Below are 19,230 nucleotides of genomic sequence, written 5' to 3'. Positions count from 1 at the left end.
TCTCTAGCCGACCAGATTGCAATGTACCACCCAAAATGCCATTATAACAAATCAATTTCGACACATTTGCTTGTAGTTATTGGACTCTTGATCACTCTTGAATGCTTTAAAACAATTACAAGTGACAATCCCTTATGTTTGAGGAACAAAGTGGCTCTCCAAAATCTTCAACTTCTCTGCTCGTCACTGGGGGAGTGAGCTTCAAACCTTCACTTGAATCTTCTGCAAGCACTTAATCATCCCATACCCTTAAACCAATACAAACACACACACACACACACACACACACACAAAAACTCACACACACATACATTCTTGTACAACATCGTAAGGACAACATCTCGAACCCCTTACCCTAACCCATCACAACCGTGCCTAACCCTAATTATAACTGACCCTCAAACATGCTTTAAATGGGTATTAGAAAGTGAGGACTGGCCAAAATGTCCTCATTTTACTCTTTGTCCTCACTCCAATGATCTAAAACTTAAACCGGTCCTTACAAATATAGTTGTTCAAGTACACACACACACAAACTTCTATTTTCTCTTTGAACTTTTCTACTGTAGCTTGCTTCCTTACCTACAGTAGTCGCCAAATAAACCTGGCATTGTATATTACGAATGTTGTTGGCTCTTGATGAATTGCTTTGGGTTCCTCCTTTGTTAGTTGCTTTGGATAAAACCCTCTGCTAAGTGCATAAACGTAAATGTACAATGTTCCTTGGATACACTTGGATCACCACATGTTTGAGTCTTTATAGAGCCGCTTTACAGACCAAAGCAGCTTCTTTCGGACTAGCGAAGGAGTTTCCCCAGTATGTTGGCATTTTGCGATGGCAGCAAGTGTGTTTACCGCGAACGCAGGGAGGAAGTTGTCACACCTGACAGCCGACAGCTGTACGCCCGCTCTAACTAAAGACCGGCTGCTCATTCTGTCCGCTCCACACACAACAGCAGGAGCTATTTCTCTTTGTAATGGGCGTCAAGTGAAATCAGCACATGTTGGAAACAGGCTGGAAGAGCGGTCGTGTGACACGTGTTTACGCGTAGTGGTTTCCTCCACGCTCTGAAGATGTATGGTGTAATCAGGTCTTTAGTGCAGCCCATTACTAAACTGAGATGTTGAATTACCTCCATTACACTTTAACAGGTCCAACCGCAGCCGCTCGCCCTCATTCACATTAATGAGGTGTGTGTACATGTGTGTGTGGGTGTATAACCCTCATTCGTAATGTTTTTTCTCTTTTCCCCCCATGTATTTGGGCACTTAAGTCACACTTACAAATGCATTAGAAGCAAAATATCTAATCAAGTTGTCACCGCTGGTGTAAAAGCGATTCTTAGTGGATGTATGAAGTCTGTCAATTCCTCAAGTTCACACAGGTGCCGTAGCAGAGAAATTGTATATATTCACACGCTCGCTATGCCATCAAAAAAGCTTTTCAAGAATCAATTCATAATGTTACGAGATTAAAAGACGCTTTATACCACTGGATTTTCTGAATGTAATCAATGTCTTTCTCCTACTTTACAGATTCTGTAGCCACAGCTTCAGGCCCGCTGTTGGTGGAGGTGGCCAAGTCGATGGGCTCCAGTTTAGGTCTGGCTCTCTCTACCTCCATGTACTGCAATAAGCAGGTCATCATCATCGACAAGGTCAAACCAGCCAGCATCGCCGATAGGTAATTACAGCGGCAATCATTTCCACAACACAGAGGAAGATGAAATGAAAGAGGAATTTTCCTTCTGAAAGAAGCATCATTGCTCATCATGTTTCCATTGTTTTGTGAGCCAGATCAATGCATCGAGAGTGAAATGCATGCTGCAGGAACCTGATGCCTGCTTGTGAAAATTTCAAAGTTTGAAATGCATATAGCTTAGCAACTAATTATAGAAATTCAATAACTCATCTAGCCTTCATGCCAGCAGAAAGGCCCGGAACAATAATAAGGGTGGCGGAGTGCTGAGCAAGTGAAAACCTTTCCATCAGAACAGATTAGCACTTTGAAGATGATTCAAGAGTTTGCTCTTGGGAGAAACATTGGGTGGGAATTAATAATACTCTTTATACCCTTTTTGCATCGATGGGGTGCCAGTTTATGTGCCCAGTCTGGAACCACTATGTGCATTTCTACTGCACAAACTATTGAAAGTCGTGATATTTGCATTATTGAGAATAATTTGTTTTAAACGATTGTTTGAAATTATGCCTGTGATATGTGCAGTTCAGTGGACGTTTAGGGTTGTCAGAACAGGAAGTGATCCAATTGCCTTTGCAGGTGTGGTGCACTGCATGCGGGTGATCACATCTTGTCAGTGGATGGCACAAGTATGGAGTATTGCACACTGGCCGAGGCCACCCAGCTGCTAGCTAGCGCTTCAGAACACGTCAAAATGGAGATTTTGCCCCACCACCAGACAAGACTGGCTCTTAAGGCCCCTGAACATGGTAAGAGACCTACACACTCACTCTGAGCTCTAAGGGCACATGTAAACTAGAGATTTACAACATAAAAACTTAAAATCCATTCATTTAAACTGGAATTGTACATTGTAAGGATATAGACAATTCACTGCATTCCCTGCTTGATTTCAAACTGACCTGGCTCTTTTTACACTCCATCAGGAGATTTATATTGTGTAAGACCACGAAAGTGATGCAAATTGTAAAATGTGGTGGATAAATGCACATTTATTTAGAGTTTTACTCACTCAGCATTTTATTTTTGGTCATATTTATTAATGGGAACAGTTGAACAACATGCATCTTAGAGTAGCTCTTCAAATCTCAGTGCTCTGAGAGTGGAGACATTCCCTTAATGAGTTAATCGATATTGAAAGTGATGCGATATGCATAATTTATGCCTAACATAATTATTGCATGTCTTTGATATCAACCCTGTAGTTCCTAGATACAATATGTTGTCTGAATGCAGCATTTGACAGCAGTGCAAGGCCAGCTGTATCCTCTCCACACGATTGTTATCTTAACAATATTTAAACATCTTTCCTGCAGATATCTGAATCTTTCCTCAGGTTGTCAGGGGTTACGTGTTGTTCAAAAGCTCATTCTTATCACCTGACAGGATTTTATTAAGATGTGCGCCACCAAATGGTATGATAACAAGCGTTGACGTTAAAAGTTTAGAGCAAGGGTGATTCTCCCAGAGAATACATCCTCATGACATCCAATGTGTGCCCTGTCACGTATTATCAGGAGCAGGATGTTAACGTTCAACACCAGAGACAAAGGCTTGAATGCTGCTGTACTTCCTGATAGGGCTATATTTATACCACAAAGATGTAGAAGGCCACACACTAGAGTAGAGCCAGGTAAGAATGACCGGACCAAAGTCATATTTAATGACCAGAATCGAGACTTTTGACTTGGGCCAGTAAGCAACCACACAATAATACACAATAACAATATGCTACAAAACCCTTAGAACATTCTGGAAAGCACCCAGAACACCCTAGCAACCACACAGCAACTTGCTAAAAACTCTCAGTATACCATAGCAACTATAGCAACACCTTGAAAACTATCCAGAACATCAACTGCATAGAAATGACCAATCAGCCACCCAGAACACCATAGCAACTGCACAGTAAAATGCTAAAACCCCTCAGCATCTCTATAGCAACCACATAGCAACACCCTGGCAACCATCCAGAACATCATTGCAACTGTATAGAAATGCCTTAGCAGCCACCCAGAATACCCTAGCAACTGCACAGTAACATCCTAAAAAAAAAACTCAGCATCTGCATAGAAACGCCCCGGCAACCACCTAGAATACCATAGAAATGCCTAAACAACCACCAACAACATTCTAGCAACCGCAGAGTAGCATGCTGCAGAACACTTAAGCAACCACATTGTAGCAACATTCAGGCTAAAACCGGAAAACCCTAGCAACTGCATAGTAACGTGCTATAACCTCCTCAGCATCTGCATAGCAACACCTTGGCAACAACCTAGAAAACCATAAAACATCCTATATGCATCCTATATATCTTGTACTGATGTTCTGCTGGCAAAAAAATATTGACAAATTAGAATTATTTTGCAGAACTTCAACAAGGTCATGTGGCTGTACGACCTTTAAGCTATAAACTTAATAAGAATGTGGATTAAAGCCTAGGCCCAGAGAACATAAATAAGCGTGGACCTGCACAGCATACTAATGCTTCTTGCTTGCTGTCGTAAGGGTTTTTTAGAGGCCCAGCACTAGAAAACAATGAAGTGACCCTTGGGTCAGCTGGTAGGAGGCGTCTTGATTGGCTCTTAAGAGAAGGAAATTGAGTTTAGAGCACCATCCAAACACATTCACAGGACGAAATGCACTCCTGAATCCTGTGAAGAGCCGCACATGTCTACTGTCAGGCTTCTCGCATTACTATGCACCTGCACGTCCACTACGCAGTTCGCACACACGGACGTGTACTCTATTTCCTCAGCTCGAGCAGATTTAGTGCAGTGAAGCGTTCTATACTAACACAGATCTAAATGCCAGCCGCGGTGAAAATCCAGACAGCTGGCTAATGCCGGAAACGTCACAACACCAGACAGCTGGCTGACACCTCAACGCACGTATGCATCACACATACACATTCTGCCTTGTCACCACACACTCATGCAAACACAACATCCGTTTGGTGGGCTTCCATGGGTGGCAGTGACTGTGTGCCACAGAAAACATCTGAGTTACTGCTGAAAACAAAAATAATACTCGTTTCTGATGCAAACACTCAACAGAATCATGTTGCTTGGCTACCATGCCCATTTAGTTTGTTGTAGTACAATGTATGAAGTGCACACTACAGAGTGTATACTGTACATATCAAAATATTGTATGAGTGCTGTATGTATATGCAATATGTGGTATATGTTGGCAGCCCTGGTATAGAGAGACTATTAACTTCACAATAAATAAATAAAAACATCTACAATTTAATAATAGATTTAGAGCACATTAAGCAGTATATATTATATTAATTTATATTATATTATTATACATTTATTTACAAAAATTTTTGTTCTACTTTAACTAAAATGTTCTCCTTAAAATTAATAATGATAATGCAACAACAACAAAAAAAAGATTAATCTTGATTATATTAATTTGTTGACACCCTTGGTATCGAGATTCTACATTGATGATGCCTGCAAAAACACTCATCATATTTCCATGTGCAGCTTCCCCTCTATGATTCATGAACAATCTCTCTTTATTCCCCCCCACACACACACACATAATTGTAGAAGTAATAGCTCTCATCTGTCCAGGCCTGATTACCTTCAGTCTCAATGGATTCTTCACTGTCTTTCAACTCTATGCTACTGTTTGATGCTATCATGATGATGGATCCCTGGTCTCCTGCCTTACACAAAAACACACTCCTCCTTCACCTCTCACCGAGTCTCTTTCCCGTCTAATCCCCTCTGCAGCCACTGCCCTCCGGTTTGCCTCTCTCTCTGAGACTGCTTTTGTAATCTCTCTTTCCAGGCTGTGTGCTTGTGTGTTTGAAAGCACAGCAAACATGCTGCTAAAATTAACCGTGAAAAACAGAAAGGAGCCAAAATAGAAAATAATCAATGCAGGTGTCCGTGGTTGTGTATTCTTAGGAGGGCGCTTTTATGGGAGAACTAGCTATTGGATATTTAATACCTTGCTGTGGGAATGCTTGTTTGTGAGTAAGTCTGCTTGTCTACTATGTGTAACCGAAAGAAAGTCTCAGAAGATATTGCAAGGTAGCTTGCAGCTGCATTTTTGTTGAGGTCTACAGTATTTGTGACATTGCTTGCCTCGACCTAGAACATTTCTTAAAGGTATAATTCACAACGTTTTATTTTTTATTTTGTTTTAATGTAATGTTAATTTTTATTTATTTTGGGACGCATTGACTTTCAAAAACGGTTAGAAATAAAAGAAATTAAGGAAGGTTTGGAATAACATGTATTTGAATTATTTAGTCAACTATCCATGCAACAAATTTTCCAAATGTTTGGCATAATTTATTTAGCTTGTGCTTGTTTTTTGTCCTTTTTTGCGCTTATGAAAAAAAAGTCCAATCAAAAAGCATAAGCCTTTAATGGGCATTTCAAACATGAAATTGCTCAAATAAGTAATTTTTAACAATGGTTTTTTTATTCCAGGGTCAAGCACAGTTTGAAAAGCCTTAAAGTGCCTCTCCTTGTATGTTATACATTGGCATTTATGTGGTGTTGTATGCTTTTCCCGCTCACGTCCTCCCTCTCTCTCTCTCCCCTCCGTGTGGTCAGTCAAGGTGCAGAGGAGTAACCGGACATTGCCCTGGGAATCCGGAACCAACAACAACAGCAACTTCCTTCCCTATCAACACTATAACACCTACCACCCCGACCAGTCCCGCAGCCAGACCAAGCAGAAAACCTCTCCAAACAATCCCCGTAATGTTCCTTCCCTTTTCCTTCATCCCCATCCTCTTGTATCTTCCTCGTCTCTCATCAGTGACAGATTTATTCCATTGTTTCATGGGTTTTGGCTTTATAACTTATACTTACAAATTGATTTTCAAATGTATTGTTTAATAAAAACTCAAGGTCTCGTAATTGAAAACTCAAGGCTAATTGATGCCACATGAGCAACTAAACCATAATCAAGTTGGGTGGAGTTCAACAATATGCAAATGAGCATAGACAGCCAATGGGAGGGAAAATGTCTTCATCTGTCAAAAAATGTCACTTTGTGAATCCTGTATATTTTTCTTTTTTACATTTATTTATGCATTTAGCGGACACTTTTACCACATTATATTTAAGGTATATATATATATATATATATATATATATATATATATATATATATATATATATATATTGTAAATATATTTAGATTTTATACAATCAGTTTAAATCATGCATTATTTGAGAATCGAACCCACGACCTTGGTGTTGCTAGCGTCACGCTTCACATAAATAAATAATGTGAAATAATGTGATATGCAATACAGGAAGAAATGTTAGAATGTCTCATTTGCGCTTTATTTGATAAGACTGTTTTTGTTTTTGTCTTTTTTAGTGCATTTTATTTGATCTCTTTTGGAAAACAGAGCAGAACTAATTTGTTCCCCGGCTGTTCCCTTGTCTCTAAACTATGCTGAGGCTAAAGACTGTTTTTCTCTCTGTACTGCTCTCTTCCTCCGTATTATATCTGGCCTTTATTCTCCATCTGTGGGCGTAGCTGAGCTCTATTCTACCAGAGGCGAGAGCACATTACGGCAAAGCTCAGACTCACCGAACAAAGCCAGACGAGCACTGAGACATTTTAGGGAGACTTAAAGTGTGTTTTTTGTTGTGCAGAAGATACACAGGACTCATTTGTGTTGCCATTCATAGGGGGATATGGAACATAATCCTTGTCAAGGAAGCGATATTGCACTATTGACATTCTAGCAATGTGACCTGATCGTTTCTCCCTGTGCGGTCATGGGTGGACTTTATGGTCTCAAATACATTCTTGGACATATAGTCAATGATGACTGACATCCTGAGGCCCTAGATTTGCTCTCTAATTGGCTGATAAGATGGGGAGATTGTCACTTGTCACAAAAGCACTACTCATTTGTGTTTTTAGGTCATGCTTTTCCTCTTTCAACGGCCTTTTCAGCGAGCCTGATTTGATTATATGGACTCATTACTATAAATTCCAGCCATCAGGGCCCTATCGATCTCTTTTGGTGGCACTCTGCATTTCAAGGGCACCGCGAGACCGTTAGAGATGACCTGTAATTGTTAGTTTACACTGACAGTGATTTGCAGCACTAAAGCAACTGGACGTTGTTCATTATCAGTGATAGTTGGCATTTAGAGGTGACATGATTGACAGAGACCATTGATGCAACCTAGGGAATGTTGTGATGCAAAATAGGATGATCATCTTGTAAAAAACTCCTTTCATGAAATATAATGGCAGCCATATGTAAAGACCTATTTACACTGTGCGAGAAAAATAATTCTATGATCTGGTCATACAACTGGACACTACATTACATTGATGTTGGATGTATAAACGTGTTTAATTGTTAATTTAATCTAATTGTAATTTAATAAATTTATATGTTATAAATGAATAATGCATTCGATATGATATACAAATATAGTTAATATTAAGTTTATTTTGACAATCCCCCCCCCCCAAAAAAAATGTCTGGATCCGTAACACCCCCTTGCAGACTTCAGTTTGAAAACCCCTGCGGCAACCAATGCTACAGCAAACTGCCAACCTCCAGCGATTTCACAGTTTGCCACTTATTTCACACATATGATTGAATTTAAAGTTAGCAACACAACTACAATCTCTTGCGGCACCTTCCCAACCTTCACAGTCATGATTCACATTCTCCATTCAGGAGGGCCATAAAGATGCTGTGGGCACTTCAATGCTGGTGGCTTCACATAATTTACTGTCATTCCATCAATACGATTTAGTCACAGTCTCGTTTTTTTTATTCCTGGATTATATATCCCCTAGGTTCTTGAAGTTCAAAGGCTTTTTCCATCTTTGAAAGATGTGTCCTTGATGCGCGTGAACGCAAACTCCTCCGAGAGTTGTATTATTTAAGCCGCTGTTTTTCTTTTTCCCTTAAGACAAATTAGCCAGCATTTGCTGGACATCAACTCTTTAATGTTTGCATTAGGAAGAGCTAATCCTTTACAATTCACGAATGGACAAGAAGGCCTCATTATGGCTGTAGATGGTTTAGTGTTTTAAAAACAAGATAGAAAGGCAGAATGTCCTTCCATGTGGCAAGAGGAGACAATCTGTTTCAAACAGCAGTGCAAAAAATAAGACTGTAATCTGCTCTAATCCTGCCATGTTTTCAGCATCACCAGTGTCTCAGCCAAACAAAACATATTTTTTTGTAGTAGTAGTAATGTTCTGCCAGTTAGGATTTTTTTGTGAGCGCTAAAAACATGGCTTTGAATCTCTCTATCTGATGAGTATGAACTGTGATCCGGTTCTTAGGCATTTCTCTGTGATACGAAGTGGCTTTTAGGCAATTGGGAGTATTTTTAGAGATGTGCTTTGATGAAGACTTACCGCCGTTCACACAACGTCAAACACGAGGGCAGTCTGCTACACTTTAATGAGTTGTTTTGTGCATTTCCTCGAGTGGTGACAAACCGTGGCTCTCATTTCTAGCACCTGTATTTAGAAAATGTTGTGGTTCAAAAGTTCAGTTGAAAAGATGGGCTATTAAAACCCAAAATGAATAGAAAAAATAACAGATTCTGCACTTTTTCTGTCACTAACCTAAGTAAGTTTGTGACATCGACATCTTTGTATAGTCACATGTTCTCAAGATGCTCATCGAATCATCTCAAATCATGCTGGAGATCATAAACATCAAGCTTAACTTCTGGAGTTCATCTGTCTTTAAACCAGAGGAAAGATTACAAAAAACTAAATTCTTGAATTGTTATACTGATAATGTCATTTGTAATGGACAAGTAATAGAAGTATTCTAAACATTATATACTAAATATTGAATGTTTTGAAATGAGTCATTGAGAGTTGATAATGAGTTTCTCTCTTTCCCACACAGCTCTGGGTTCATCCTTCTCTCCCACCTCCATGAGTGCCTACAGTCTGAGCTCACTCAACATGAACACGTTGCCACGCACCATGTATCCCACAAGTCCCCGCGGCACCATGATGAGACGCAAACTGAAGAAGAAAGACTACAAGAGCTCAAGTACGTTTGATGCAGTCATGTTGAATTTTTAGACTAATCTGTTTTTATTGATCACGAAACTAAACATTTCGTACAATTCAAAACGAGGCCTCATTCTTAAAGGGATCTTTCACCCAAAAATGACAATTCTTTCATTCCAAACTCTATACTTTTTAAGCACAGAATTGCCTCGATACTATCGAGTATCAAAACATGTCTTGCCGTTTGGTACAAAATTTCTATACCTAAGGGGTTAATCTTATCAACATCAGTGAGCCAATAAGCATGCAGCATGATTGGCTGTGTCGAGGCATTAAGTAAACACACTAGTTTACGCCGATTATGCCCAGAGATGTGGATCAAGTGAGGCTGTAGCATGTAAGCATCTCAACCCCCATAGATGTATAAGATGTGGAAAAATAACAAAAGTGTGGCTACATTTCACCAGGCTCGATGCCATATTTGCCAAGACCGGAAACATGACAAATCTGATGCACGGAATAAACTTAGGAGCAGAAAGTTGCTCCGTCTTCAACTGCAAGAACTGGAGTGTCTCACAAATCAACCGAAACTCTGCGTATAGGCTGAAAGCTTGAAATGTCTTAGTTTTAAACGAACCAATTCCAATCAAAAACAAATTCTCTTTCCAAATGAAAAGTGCATTTCTCTCTTTAGGCGCGTGCACTTTGAAAACTCTAGAAAAATATCCATATGTATAACTTTATAAACTATAATCACTGGCAGTTTTGTGAAGAGCAGATTGAGTCACTGATAATCTTCACCTCCAGTGAGCTGTTATCTGCTGCAACCGGATCACTGAGAGCCGAATCAATTTTGAGAATGAATTATTTGGTTTTATGAGTCCGGTTCAACAATTTATTCAAAAAGAAGTCTGACTCAAAGCAACTTTTTTTCCAGTGAACCGCAACTTAAATTTGATAATTAGATGAAGAGAAGATAAAAGCATTCATAAAACAACAGATTTATCGATGGTTCTTGCCCAGTTCCACTTTGATTCATTCTTTAAACCCTTTTGTTTTTATCAGAATGGCTGAAGTAAACAGAAAAAGGCTTGGTTATTGATTTCCTGTGAAACTTCTGTAATGTATCAGCACCTCCATGCAGGCTCTGGCCAGGGACTTGTCTTGACTTTGATATTAGGTTTCGAATTTGTATAGCTGCCTATGCCATTCTTTGTGCGAAACATAAGTCAGGAGGTTGAATATACCGCCTACTGTAACTCAGAAATGAACCTTTATAACTGCCTCATTATGCTAAGCGTATGCAAGTGTGCGAAAAGAGAAGCTTGGTCAAGCCACTGAAAGCGACGGAAGCAATAAAACTTAATGCAATGGGGTCGCTCGGTATTAAAGAAGAGCCATACGTCTATTATTCTTCCTGTCTCTGCTATGATGGTCTGTCTTTATCTGTACATTCAGACGAGTTGCACATGCTTCCCGTCCTTCCCTCTCTCGCGACTGGGCTCTGAATCTGAATAAGATCAGCGAGTGTGATAGAACTTACCTGAAGTGAATACAATCAGCATTCTCTTCCCATATCTGAAGCCGCCAAGTGAAAGAGGGAAATTACACCTCTGGCTACCCAGTAATTAGATCCTGAAAGATATTTCATATCCTTCAACTGAGCAGCGTCGCCGCCTCTGCCGCAGATAATTACCCGACCACGCTTTCATGCCGCGTGGTGTGTGTTATCTGCGGGCTTTGTCAACAAGACCAATAAACAAACGCTGGGACTGGAAAATGGTTAATCAGCTGCCCATGACACTGACCTCGTTCGTGGTAACTTTAGTTTCAGTGGCTGACTTGTTGTGAGTTTCTGTTTTTCGTTGCATTTGAAGCTGCTTGGTTATTAACTATAGAGAACGTAGATGTGAAAGTGATGATTGAGATGCAGGATGAGGTCATGCTGCTGACATCATCAGTTTTCACATTCAGTCCAACGGGAATCAGTATTTCTGTCTCTCTAGTTGCACCAAGTGTTGTTGTTATTGTTAACTGAATTAACTACTTTTTAGTAATAGGAATAAGGCTGAAATAAATTATAAATATTATATTAAAATATAAAACTTATTTCAGTTAGTTGCTTTTTTTAGTTAATTTCATTGTTGTTGTTTATTTTTAAGTTTAAGTTCAAGTACTAAAAAATTACTAAAGCTAAAAAAAATAAAGCTATATATACAAATGAAAAAAAGCAAATAACAACATGACTAAAACATAAATCAAAAATGAAATTGCAATAATAATGATTGTTTCCTAGCAGGTTTCCAAAGCACTCTTAAAGGCATAGTTAACCCAAAAATGAAAATTACAGACATTCTTCAATATACCTTATTTTGTGTTCAGCAAAGGAAAGAAGTTTATAACAACTTGAGGGTGAGTAAATTATGACGGAATTTTAATTTTTGGGTAAATTATGACATTAATGCCTTTCATTTCAAGTAGGTGTGCTTTGGAAATAATTCTAGCATTCTTCCATGGTTTGGTCAAACTGGTTGTCCCGCTCTGAAATCCTGTCATCGGCTGTGCTAGAAGTTGACATTTCGCTTTGCTCGAACAACAGCATGGTTTGATAGCGCCACAGATGCGAAGTCCCCCTACAAATGGCTTGCTTAGATGTCTCATTAAACTGGGATATGAGATGGTATTTCAAAATGGCAAAAAATACTTTGAAGTGTTTAATTTACTTAGCTGCACTTGTTCTGAACATCACTTTTAATAGTTTTTCCTACTGCACTTCCTGACGCTTGTGTTTGGCTAATATACCTGCCGCACAGAAACAGAGCATCTCATCTATTACACACATTTATTTTCAGTTTTACTGCCTTGAGCATGTGCATGGCCCCTCATAGACGCTGTTTGTTTAGAAAAATGATTCCATAATGGGTCTGTAATAGTTGTATTGAGTCTTTGCTCAGCTTTTATTTTACTGAGGAACATGAAAAATGCTTAATCAGAGGAGCACACCAGAGTATATTATATCATAATGGAAAATATTAATAGCTAAAAAGGAACACGCAGGATAATGCACAGTTGCTACTCTGTTTAAAAACCTCTTAGTCCAGTCTAAGCTGGTGTGCTGGTCTTAGTTGGTCTCCTAGCCCGCTCAGACTGGTATGCTATAGAAGAGCATTTTATAAACCAGCTGTTCACCCAAATATACACCAGCTAGACCAGACTGGTATGTCCGCTTAATGAAATAACCAGGTTTAAGTATTACACTACCAGTCAAAACTTTGGACCACTGTTTTTATTGAGAAATTAAAAGTAAAAATAGTTTTTGGTAATTGAAATAAAAGAATATATAAATATTAGATAAACTCAAATTTGTTTAAACTCTTTTCCCGCCCACTTTTTTTTTTAAAGCTGCCAGCCACCCCAGCGTTTTTGACTATTTTGGCAAAAATTATGGCGCCCAGAATATTTTGTTGTATGAATATCTGAACATGCAATATATCAAAAAAAGAACAGATCATCTGCTTTTAAATAAAACCCCATTTTATTCTTGCTTCATGCATTATTTTTTCATCAACACTTGAATGTGGGTAAGTTTCATATAAAAGCAAAAATTGTATCAAAAAGCTGAGAAAATCACGTTTTTGTCAAAGACTACATCCAGATCGGATTCAGAACAATGATCAAAACCATGGATAGAGTGGGTGGAGCCCATCAACACTGTAATGCTTACACAGTCCTATACCTCGTCCTGAGTCGATATTTCATTCAGTAAAGTTAGGCAGTTTTGATTTATTTGATGATTGTGTTATTTTATGCATATGATTACATATGATATTGCTTGTTTCTGCATCTTCTTCGCATATGTTTTGATCAGGAGATTCAGTACTCTTTCAGAACATGCGTAATAGCGCTCCGTATGTGAAAACACGGAAAGCCGGAAAATTCCGTCAATAACGGGGAAGCGTTGTTTCATAAATTATGGAAATTTCCATTAAAAAAATTATTAAAGAGTTAAAAAATTATAAAAATGACCACAAAATTACTAAAACTGGAAAATATAAAAAAAACTCAATCAAAAATATGAATAAATACTACTTGCTGAAATGCTTGAATTTGTATCAAATATAGATTTATAATTGCCCAAGAAACGCTAATGAATTTTAGCAGCTTATCAGCAATCACCTTGTTTCAACCCATTGCTGTGAAGCTCAAAGGGGGAGCAAACTGTTCATTGCCTCACTGGCCCAAATTGAAAGCTTAATGAAAGCTTGATTAACTTCATTGATGCTCCAAATGAGCCCTATTTGCATAGCACCTTGATTTCACTGTCCGTAGAGCTCTGCACAGAGGCCCCGACAGTCATTTCAAGGAGACCAATTGCCCAAGATGCGTTCTGACAGCCTATAGCGCAAAGGCAAATGAGTGAGGACGGGTCCACTGCATGTAGTGCCGCTGACTCCGCATTTCCAGCCTTTGCATGAGTGACGTCTTCTAGCATACAAAGTAGCATTGGTTTGTTAAAAGTCCCTCCTGAGGCCTTTACTGTCACTGGCTCACAGGGACAGAATAAAGCTCACAGACACTTCTGAAAGAGAGAGAGAGCGAGAGAGTGGAGCGACGGAGGGGGGAGATACATGCTGCAAAGTCACCCATCAGACAGCAATGACACGTCTCTGGATGTGATGCCAACCCATCTCCTCACACCGGGCGAGAACACAGAAGGCTGTGCAGTTTTCAAGTGCGCTTTGTACCGGCACAGTTTAGTGTCCTGTTACTTTTTGTAAAGCATTATAGGGACAAATCCCATGTATTTTGTTGTGAAAGCTTGTTTTCCTTGAAGAATTTGTTCCCTATTTGTGGAAAGTGTCTACTGCAAGATCAAACGCAGTCAATGAAGCAGTGAAGGTGAGGTGAAGCTATCTGTCTTGTCCACACGCACCATAAACAGACACACTGAGTGTGTTTTCTCCTCTTCTCCTGCTGAGGTAACTGTAAAGAGCTTTCACTTGTGTCTTTTCTAAATCTTGTTTACCCCTGTTGGAGGTGGTGTCATGCTAATTTTAACGTTCCCCTCTGTGTTTCTGTGGTCCGGAACAAACCAGTCTGCGTTTAATGTACTGTGACCAAACTAGCACCGTGTCTTCTCACCAGGAGAATATTAGCATAATTTAATTGTTGTCTAATGCCTACAGTCCTCGTTTATGATTTCCATGCAGTTGTCAGTTAATATGTTCTGCTAGAGGAAAATATAATTACATTAAAGGACAGTGTTGAGGACATGAAGGCTCCTGGTATCTTCAGGCTACGGCATACACTTAACCCGTAGATACGTAACGTGGTTAACCCAAACAAATGACATTAATTATTATTTACTCACCCTCATGTATTTTTTTAGGTTCCCTTCATATGGTTCAGCAAAAAAAAAAAAATTATCACTAATAATAAAGGGGGTCAAAATGACCCTCATTTTCTATTGTTATCTATCTATCTATCTATCTATCTATCTATCTATCTATCTATCTATCTATCTATCTATCTATCTATCTATCTATCTATCTATTAGGGCTGTCAAAAGATTAATCGTGATTAATCGCATAAACGTTTATGTTTGTATAATGTGTGTACTGTGTATAATTATTATGTATAAATACACACACATTCATGTATATATTTAAGAAACATTTGCATTTAAATACTGTATATACATTTATATAATTTGTATTTTTTTATATAAATATAACCAATTTTTCTAAAATGTAAACATGATTGTGTGTTTTGTCTTTTGACAGCCCTAAAGTGTGTGTGTGTGTGTGTGTGTGTGTGTGTGTGTGTGTGTGTGTGTGTGTGTGTGTGTGTGTGTGTGTGTGTGTGTGTGTGTGTGTGTGTGTGTGTGTGTGTGTGTGACCCTGGACCACAAAACCAGTCATAAGTCGCATGGGTATATTTGTGGCAATAGCCAACAAAACACTGTATGGGTCAAAATTATCGATTTTTCTTTTATGCCAAAAATCATTAGGATATTAAGTACAGATGAAGATATGACGATATAATGATCCATGAAGATATTTTGTCAATTTCCTTCCTTAAATATGTATAAAATATATTTTTGTGAGTGAATGCAGCCCAATCGCCAACAGAAATGGGCAACTTTAAAGGCAATTTTTTTTCAATATTTAGATTTTTTGCACCCTCAGATTCCAGATTTTCAAATAGTTGCATCTCAGCCAAATATTGTCCTATCCTAACAAACCATACATCAATGGAAAGTTTATTTATTCAGATTTTAGATGATGTATAAATCCCAAATGTACACACAAGACTGGTTTTGTGGTTCAGGGTCACATATTTGATGACACAAGTCACAAGGGCCTTGGGATCAAAGGTGCGTTTTCCAATTTAAAGCCTCCAAAATCTGTTCTCTGTCGAAGAAAAGATGTTTCAGAACCCTTCTGACTCATTCTAAGGATTTCAAGTCACAGCTGACTCATTGGTCTGTGGGAAGATTTCTAGCAGGAAGGAAGAGGAAGAGGAGGAAGCGAACGAGCTAGAGAGAGTTAGTCAGCTGGCAATTCTTTAAGATGTGTAGTCGATGACCCCTCAGGTGCTTGCTTGTCTGTCAGAGCTTTTGAAGTCTACCACGAACCAAAGACACCACTTAACCGAATCGCCTCGCAAAAAGCAAGGCTCCGAAGCGCACAAAGCCTTGTCGGGTCAATTCTCAGTCTGCGGCCCCTGAGCAATTCCCGAAAAGACCAGTCAGTATCACTTTCAGTTCTTCAGACAGAAGGAGTCCCGAACGACCGCTGATCGATGTTCACCGCAGACCCGTCCCTAAAAGCGTTTCAGCATCCAAGAGGCGTCCTATCTTCATCTGCGTCACCTTAACCTCCCTCTCTCATCCCTCACTCCCAATAAAAAAGGAAAGGTCACCGCATTTAAAACAATAAAGGTGTCTGGTGCGGTAAATCTAGCCCGTGAGCAGGGCCATCAATCTCGGATAGACTCACTCTTGAAGTCACACTAGAGCGATCTGGAGAGTATAACAGGCTCTTTAAGAACGCGGAGAGCCTGGTCGATAACCTGGAGGCAGATTTCTGTATGTGTCTTTGGGGAAAGAGACCGTCTGTGCTCCCTGGTGCTTGAGATGACAGTTCAAGCTTGGTCAGTCAAGGGTGTGAAGGGCGCTCGTGTGTCAGAGCGCATTTTCACTTGTCTCTTTGAAAAAAGATCTCCAAATGTTGTTGTCCATAAACATTGGCAAAATTGGTTCTTTTTGCAGCCCAGTTCGAATCTGGGGCTTTGCAATTGAGATGCATCCCATGAGACTTTATTGATATAGACAATTGTAAATGGGGCGAAGCGCAGTGTGTAAATCACATTGGTTATGCTTATGTGCCTGTCTGCTTTTCAGTAAGCTGGTTTAATGTCTCTCAATCAATGCAGGGAAAACAACAGGGCCTGTCTTTTTTCACAGACTTGTTTGTGTGTCTAATAGAAATAGACTAGATTTAGACTCATGAACAGGTTTTAGTTGATCATTATCATTCATATTTAACAGTTGATATTGGATATTTAATTTTCTATGCTCGTTTATCCCATTTTGTACATTTAGATTGTCTTTACTGTTATCTAGCACTAAAGTTAATTTTTTAAAACGCTATCAAATGTCAAAAGGAATATCTATTTTTTATACTGCATAATATAATGGTATGTATTTCAAGTATTTTTTGTTTTATTTTTTTTAATAAAACTTGAAGATAAAAATAAAAGCTAATTCTAAATATTAATACATAATATAATCATATATAAATACTACTAAAATATAACACTGAGCGGTAGCAGTTAGAAATAATACTAGTGCATCCTTAATATTAAGTTTTTATTAGAACTATGTACAGTAGCATATTAGATATTGAGGTGGTATTAAAATCTCAAAATGTTGGTTTAATGACCAACCCTATATGTAAGAACTGCGTAATATAGTCATTTCAGACCCAGAATTATAAGATCAGAAGTTCTAACAACCTCATAATTCATACCATCTACAGAAAGAGTTGCCCAAAACCCCTGTGGTCTGATTTGCAGTATAATACACTAGCTCTATATCAAAGTTGCTTTTCTTATTTCAAAGTGCACCTAGCTGGCCCAAAGATACTAGTGCACACATTGAATTCTTATCTGCAGCGAGGGCACAGATCCAGCTCAGTCACTGCTAAGACTCAGGGCTCACAACATTTTAAGTCTGGGAAAAGCTGCTCTGAGATGCTCACAGAACAGTTACTTGAAAACCTTTAAAAGGATTGTTGGTCACACTTTAGATTAGGGTTCAAATCTCACTATTAACTAACTATTACCCATAACTTTTGCCTCAATAAACTCCTAAATACTGCTTATTATAGTTATTAAGGTAGTTGTTAAATTTAGGTATTGGGTAGGATTAACGGATGTAGAATATAGTCATGCAGAATATGGCATTAATATGTTCTTTATAAGCACTTATAAACAGCCAATATCCTAAAATGCATACCAATAAGAAACTAGGTAATAGTGAGAATTAGATCCTAAACTAAAGTGTTACCGGATTGTTTTGTTTTCTTGTCCTTTAGCAGAAGGTTTAAGGTTGCTCTCTTCTGTATAGTAAAAATGAATAGGCCGGGTCGTTTTGAGCTCCAATAAGAGCAAAAATCCATTTTATAGGTTGTCGTGAGAAACTTTTCCCGCTATTTGTGACCCTGTTGTCCTATGTTTTTCATTCCTGTAGTGTCTCTGGCTTCCAGTACCGTAGGACTGGCTGGGCAGGTGGTCCACACAGAAACAACAGAGGTGACCCTCATTAGCGACTCCATCATGGGCTTTGGGATCCAGCTCCAAGGAGGAGTCTTTGCCACAGAAACCCTGTCCTCTCCACCGCTCATCGCTTACATAGACCCCGACAGCCCGGCAGAGCGGTAAGTTCACCGAACGCGACTTATATTAATCTCCAGTGGCTCATTTGACCTAGTTAAAACTCTGAGTTTTAATATTCCAGAAGCCCTTCCACAGATCGCAGCGCTCGGTGCAGCTTAATTGTTTGCGTTATCAGAGAACTGTGAACTTCCCTTTGGGAATCTTGAATAGTTAATCTCGAATCTAATTTTGATTATCTGAACACATCCCAAAGCCCACAGTTATTATATCACTGCGCTGTTCTCGCAGCTTATAACTTGTCCTCCGCAGAGCCACATCTCCATCGATGATATAATGCGATGATCACACATGATATATAACTGCATGGCCATGACGATCTGATTTCCAGTCTGCCCTGGGTTGTGATTGACTACACCGTTACGTGATAGAGCAAAGCACTTAACTATAATTACCTGAGCGCCAGAGCCTCAGCTGGCATCCAAATGAACTGATGGGGATTTACATCCCAACTTCACTGTAATTACTGACCTCAGCAACAGAAATGACTTCTCGCCGCCAGTTGAAGTTGTAATTGCAGTGACGGACATAATGTTGGGGATTTGATAAAGATCTACCGGCGTTGGGGA

The 19,230-nt window shown here is 39.1% G+C and overlaps 1 protein-coding gene across 21 annotated transcripts in view; it reads left to right on the top strand.

Moving 5' to 3' along the window:
* grip1 (glutamate receptor interacting protein 1) overlaps positions 1-19,230 on the top strand; it is a 215,738-nt gene that overhangs the window by 165,517 nt on the left and 30,991 nt on the right. For 15 of the 21 annotated variants that reach the window (XM_079622029.1, XM_079622033.1, XM_079622031.1 and 12 more), the window contains exons 8-12: positions 1,537-1,684; positions 2,282-2,451; positions 6,289-6,435; positions 9,594-9,743; positions 18,459-18,645. In XM_079622029.1, coding sequence (XP_079478155.1) covers positions 1,537-1,684; positions 2,282-2,451; positions 6,289-6,435; positions 9,594-9,743; positions 18,459-18,645 — 802 coding nt within the window. The remainder of the gene's footprint in view (positions 1-1,536; positions 1,685-2,281; positions 2,452-6,288; positions 6,436-9,593; positions 9,744-18,458; positions 18,646-19,230) is intronic. The other 6 variants (XM_079622039.1, XM_079622035.1, XM_079622030.1 and 3 more) reach the window with 1 other exon arrangement.

Source organism: Phoxinus phoxinus (genome assembly GCF_949152265.1).
Source record: "Phoxinus phoxinus genome assembly, chromosome: 9".
Classification (NCBI taxonomy): Eukaryota; Metazoa; Chordata; class Actinopteri; order Cypriniformes; family Leuciscidae; genus Phoxinus; species Phoxinus phoxinus.
Note: the sequence above shows the minus strand (reverse complement) of the source record. Positions and strands in the feature narration are given on the sequence as shown.